The sequence below is a fragment of the Olea europaea genome, chromosome 20, assembly GCF_002742605.1.
Source record: "Olea europaea var. sylvestris chromosome 20, O_europaea_v1, whole genome shotgun sequence".
Lineage (NCBI taxonomy): Eukaryota > Viridiplantae > Streptophyta > Magnoliopsida > Lamiales > Oleaceae > Olea > Olea europaea.
Window position 1 is genome coordinate 9,190,594 of NC_036256.1, and position 6,029 is coordinate 9,196,622.

The 6,029-nt window shown below is 35.9% G+C and overlaps 1 protein-coding gene across 3 annotated transcripts; it reads right to left on the reverse strand.

Moving 5' to 3' along the window:
* Positions 1 to 1,729: 1,729 nt before the first annotated feature.
* Positions 1,730 to 5,372, reverse strand: LOC111369563 (putative late blight resistance protein homolog R1A-10). Of its 3 annotated transcripts, none has more exons than XM_022991130.1 (3): positions 3,376 to 5,372; positions 2,171 to 3,154; positions 1,730 to 2,079 (listed from the first exon to the last, which is right to left on the reverse strand). In XM_022991130.1, exons 1-2 carry the CDS (start codon positions 5,268 to 5,270, stop codon positions 2,206 to 2,208), a joined length of 2,844 nt encoding a protein of 947 aa, XP_022846898.1. In that variant the 5' UTR covers positions 5,271 to 5,372; the 3' UTR covers positions 1,730 to 2,079; positions 2,171 to 2,205. The 3 variants fall into 3 exon arrangements, with proteins under 3 accessions (XP_022846898.1, XP_022846899.1, XP_022846901.1); XM_022991131.1 differs by having other exon boundaries at positions 1,730 to 2,082; XM_022991133.1 differs by having other exon boundaries at positions 1,730 to 2,099.
* Positions 5,373 to 6,029: the final 657 nt, after the last annotated feature.

Here is a 6,029-nt window from a genome sequence, read left to right on the forward strand (position 1 = left end):
CTCGTAAAACTTGAAACTTGACTTTCGTAGGAGTAGAGCCAGCACTCGACGAGCCTGACGATCGTCCTTGCTGGCTCCGATGGTAATCTTTTTCCATATATTGGGTAGCCATATGCTTACCTCGATCCGTCCTAGCACACACGAACTTATAAATCTGTTAATGACTTTCACATCTAACCATACTTTATACTTTCTAAAGCACCGATTGATATGCACAAAACACTGAGGGTAGAGAGACGGATCAATAAGAGTGATAAAAAATGAATGGTGTACAAATTTTATTTTTACAAAATGTGTACAGAAAACTCACAAAGGTGTAGGTTCCACATGAATAAATAATGTCAAAAAATTAACCCATCCCATTGCCCATCCCTCTATGTGAGATGTTGATAGGGATTCTATCCTGTTCACCAATCATTTTCCTATGAGTGAATACTCTTTAAATTTTTCACTAAAGCCATAGCAAAGGTCCATTCTCTATCTCTCATAATTTCATATGCTTTCACATCAACAAGCAAAGGTGGTTGATTTTTCTTTTTGAATAAAATTAGAAAAGACGTGTAAAAGATAGAACCCCTACATATATACCAATCATCTTCAAGAGTGAATACTCTTTAAATTTTTCAAACAATAAAGCCATAGCAAAGGTCCATTCTCTCTCTCATAATTTCATATGCTTTCACATCAACAATCAAAGGTGGTTGCTTTTGCTTTTTGAATAAGATTAGAAAAGATGTGTAGAAGGAAGAAAAAAGTTGTCACCCTAAATAATGGCTTGGTCCAAAATAGTGATAGGCGTACCTGCTTCAATAATGCTTTAAAATAAGGAATAATTTTGCATGCTTTAATATAAGAAAAGAGTATTCATTTTTTTTTTTCAAATATCCACAATTAAAATAATTAAACTAAAAACAAAACAAAAAAGAAATATGCCCCACACCCAACCCACTCCCCAAATCTTCATCTTCTATTTTCTGAGTTGAATGTTTCATTGGCATTTTAGCCCTTGTTTGAGTTCAATTTTTCTATCAAAATACATTTTTCAATAATGATTTTACTTCACTTCAACCACACATTCTTCAATAAATTAATATTATACACCAATTCAAAACTTTTCTTTATTTTTAAACTACACATCAATACATTATTCAAAAATGTATTTTTTTACAAGAATAGAGCTCAAATAAGGGCTTAAATATACACCTCATAACAACTTACTGAATTTAATGAAACTTCCCAATGGCCACTAAACATAACTGTATTGCACTAAATTGGCCACCGTTGGATTCCTTGTGTGGTTGTGTCTATGTGAAAGACGGAAGGTGACATGACAGTTAAAATTTTCTACATGTTAAGAGACTTGAAAATTACCAATCAAACCCTTACTCATATGATATTAAAAAATGCTTTCTGCAAATTAACTCCAAAATCCCTTCCCCACCCCTCTTAAACCAAAAACCAAATCCACAACCTCCTCGTAACCGTCTTCTTCCACAACCACCTCGCCCTCGCCGGCAGTGGCCTTTCCCACTCATTTGAATCCTAAACAATAATTTAATGTCATATGGGCTGTGCTGTTTCACTGGCATATAAACAAAGGATTACATGCCATTGAACTATATATATTCAATTGGCTTTTGATTTCCATTGTCTATCAAATCATGCTTAATTTCAGATACTTCTAAGTTTAGAAGCAAAAAGACACAAAAAACATTAACGATATGAAATATACGAAAGAAACCGAATTTCATTTCACATTTGAACTTGGTGCAATGGTTTACGTTGGCAAAAAACAGTACCGTACGACTGTAAGGACATACATAAAAAGAAAGAAAGAAATTAATAAAAGAAGGTTAAAAGGCAAAAGATTATAGGCTTAGATATTCAGATCCAATCACTCGTCCAATTCATCATAAAATAGTACAGTTGCCAATCGGGCCATTATTTCATTTTTCTTGCAACAAAAAGGACTCAACTTCTGGTACACTACGAAAAAAATAACTGATTAGAACAAGCACTAGCGACACGAAGCCAGGAAAATATATATTTTCTTTCCCTTGTGGGATGTCAAAGAATCTCCTGCTAGGAAAAAAAAAAGGCTTATTCAAATAAATAATAAAAAAATTCTTTCAAAAAATAAAAGGAAAGAACGAGTTGAGCTTCAACTTACTTGTGTCAAGGCCAATAGAAGCATAACTCTCTTTACTAGAGAATCTCCTTAAAGATGATCACCTGAATCTCTTCGTTACCGTATGCCAGTTGTTCTTCACGAATTTTTATAGCTGAATTTTCGACATTTATGCCACAAGCATGTACCTCAATCTTGGAAAGTGTTGGAATATATCCCAATTCGGAAGAAATCATCTCCAAATTATCGCAGTATCGCAAAACCAATTGTTCAAGTACGGGGAAATGATTGTAAGAGGAATTCCACTGTTCAAGATCTAGGTTATCTAATTTAAGGAATTTGAGCTTTTGGAACTCATCATCCATTGTGTTCCAGATTTTTCCTTCGAAGGCTTCGTCTTCTAATTTCAGAATCTCGAGTTTGGGCAATGTCCCAATTAATGACATCTTTTCCCAAGGCAAACCCAGATTAGAAAGAGTGAGCTTTTTTATATTCATGGGGAAGTTAGGCACTGTGAAATCACCTTTGAAGCTACCGTAAAAGACTATTTTCAGCGATTCAAGCAGAGAAAGAAAGTTGAGACGGGGACACTTTTTGGCTAAAACTGCACAATTCAGGCTACGGAGATTTGGTGAACATTTCAAGATTTCTTCGTCTTTCGAATCAAAAATACAAATAAAAGAAAGGGTTTGTAGGCTATTTGTTCCGGAGATTTCACAAGTCTTACTGAATCTTGCCGGGCCTCCAACATGAAGATGTCTCAACTTTGGCAAATTGAGAAGGTATCTGGGTAGTATATTAGTTGTCCTTCCCGCAAGAAGAAATTCTAGGTTCTGGAGTCTGCCAATTGACGATGTTAATTTTGAAGACGTTTCTAAGTACCTCAACTCAGTCAAAGTTTCGATTCTACTTAGATCACTGGCCGACTCCAATATCCTAATTTTTTTAGGGTCGTGAAGAATGGACAAGGTCTCGGTAAAATGAGACTGCTCCAAGCGGGAGCGATACTTTGATACTAAGAATTGACTGAAGAACATATTGGATCATCATTGGTTTAACCACATCAATCAGTATTAGTATCAGCATCAGCATTAACAACATCAGCAGCAGCAGCAGCAGCAGGAGCAGCAACAGCAACATAATTGACATAATCACGACAAATTATCACATGTTGTTAGTAATAGTAGACTAAATTGGAAAAGAGAAGTAAAACGGGAAGATAAGAGATAGAGAGTGAATTAACTTACTGTTGAAATACAAAATTTTCTTCTTCAGCTATTTTCCTGCACGAATCAAGTATTAGATCATGAAGAGCACATACTTTTACTCCATTGTCAGGTCTTCTTTTGGCAACTTGCAGAAAGCTCCTACTGATTAGCTCCATTAGATACTCCTCAGCAACGTCTTCTAAGTTCTTGTCTTCCTTTTTGACTATGAATCCTTCAGCTATCCATAGTAATAATAGCTTTCGAACTGGAATTTCCATACCTTCCTGGAATGCACTTAAGTAGAGGAAACATGGCTTCAAATGAATTGGTAAATTCTCATAACTTAATTTCAATATGGAAGAAATGTTAGCATCTTCGGAAATGAAAGAACTTAAGCTTGTTAGAACTTGCTTCCATGAGCTCATTGACTTCTTTCCTGAAAGAGTTGAAGCTATCGCCACTACAGCAAGGGGTATCCCATGACAATTTGCTACAATTTGCTTTCCAATATCTTGCAGCTCTGGAGGGCAACGTTCTTTCTTGAACACCTCCTTCTCAAATAAATCCCAACTTTCGCCTTCTGACAGGGGAGTAATTTCAAAGTTCTCATCTGAAATTTCTCTATCCAAATGCATCAGCCGACTGGTTAACAATATTCTGCTTCCGTTACGATCATCTGGAAAGCACCTTTTCAAATCATCCCATGCTTTTTTATCCCATATATCATCCAAAACGATGAGGTATCTTCTACCCTTTATAGTCCTGTAAAGACGTTCAGCCAGCTCTTCATCTTCCATTTCTAAAAGTTTTTCTTGTTTAAGGTTACTTATGGAGCTCAAAATTGTTAACAATAGCTCTCTCTTTCTATAATCTTGAGAAACAGTACACCAAGAAAGCTTGTCAAAATAGCTGTGAACATAGGTATTATCATATAATTTTCTAGCTATAGTCGTCTTGCCAACTCCACCCATCCCAACTATGGAGATAATCCGGCGGTTGCATGGTCCTTCAAGAAGCTTTTTTAGAATTTGTGTTGTACTGTCCTCGTAGCCCTCAATTATCTCATCTACCATGGAAGTCCTTTGTAGGCTTTCTGCAGATTGTCCGCTTTCTGATGATACTTCCCTTGGATTTTCTGCAACCTGTAGGCTTCCACTTCCAGAGTTCAGCTCCTCTGAGGCTGCGATGCAGTGATCTTTGATTCTCACTTGCAGAATCTCAATCCTTTTTACCAGAGCAGAAAATGCCAGATCCATTTCTGTCATGGTTACGAGACCGGCGGTGAAAAAGAACGAATGCAAGAAAAATCCTGCTTCGTTGGCTACAGCTTCGATTTCTGTCAATATATTGTTGTTCTTTTCTGGCTCAGTATCCCCAAGAAAATTGAGCAGAGATTCCAGCTCCGTCAAAAGAAATTTGACTTGATAACTCACCAGATCACTCGAATCCGATAAACAATTCAGTAATTCTCCAATAGTTTCAACAAGAAAGCCAATAAAGCTTGCCAAAATTTCATTTGCGTTGGGAGTGCCATCAGACAACTGCAGCAGCTTTCGAACTGTGAAGAACTCCCTAATCTCTGGCAAGAAAGAGAGAAGGACTTCTAAAAATATTTTGTAATATTCAGTCTCTCCATAGATGATGCAATTGGAGGCTGAATCATCAAGATTCTTCAACAGATCATTGAATCTGTCGTGCTTCTTGTTGAAGCACAAACAAAGTTTTGTGGCATAATGGAGAAAACTGCATCTTTCGCTCTTGTAGTTGGAGGACAAGCACAATTTTGTTGCATAGCGGAGAAAGGCAAAAAAATGTGGTCCGTGCCATTTATAGCTAATAGTTTGTTCTGTTTCATCAAGCTTTAAGTCTTGCAGATGGGAAAGAAGATCTGGGTTTGTGAGTAGACGTGACAAATTTTCGTAAGAGAGAGCCATTTCTGTATATTATGTGAATTGACAAATGCAACCAGTATTGATGGTCTGGGAAAGATAGAGGTGGAGAGATTAATAAGAATAAGCCTTGTTTGAGCCCATTATTTTCATCAAAAGACATTGTTCAATACTGATTTGACCTATTTCAACAATACACTTTTCATTTAAATAATATTATAAATAAATTTAGATTTTTTTTAAACACACATTTTTCATTAATACATTATTTAAAAATATATTTTTTTTTTGACAAGATTGAGACTAAAACAAGGGCTAAATGTGCGGCTGCCGCTATATGTCTCTTTACATAAAGTTATATTTGAAATTGAAATCTTTGGCAATAAAATATCATTCATATTTTGAATAATACATATAGATCCACCAATTCCGCTTCAAACATTTACTTTTTAATTAGACAAATGGCTTGTCAGTTTAATATAATATTTCCTATTTTCATCGGTTTTGACATTTACATTGATCCACCGAATCCGCTTCCAAAGCTAACTTTTGCCAATCATGCTAGGCCTTTAGGCTCCAATTCAAATGAAACATGTGTTAACGTATGATTGGATACTTAAAAAAAGTAATATAAAAACATCCAATCTTTTTTTAATACATCAGTATGTTTGTTCACTCCTCTATTTTTAAACATGAATAAGTGACTTTATTATACTTTTTAATACTCGTGTTTGCTTGGAAGGAGGGATGGCAATTCGCTTCGTCGACTCGGGCCGTTCGTAGCTCGGCTCGAGAAAAGTCCGA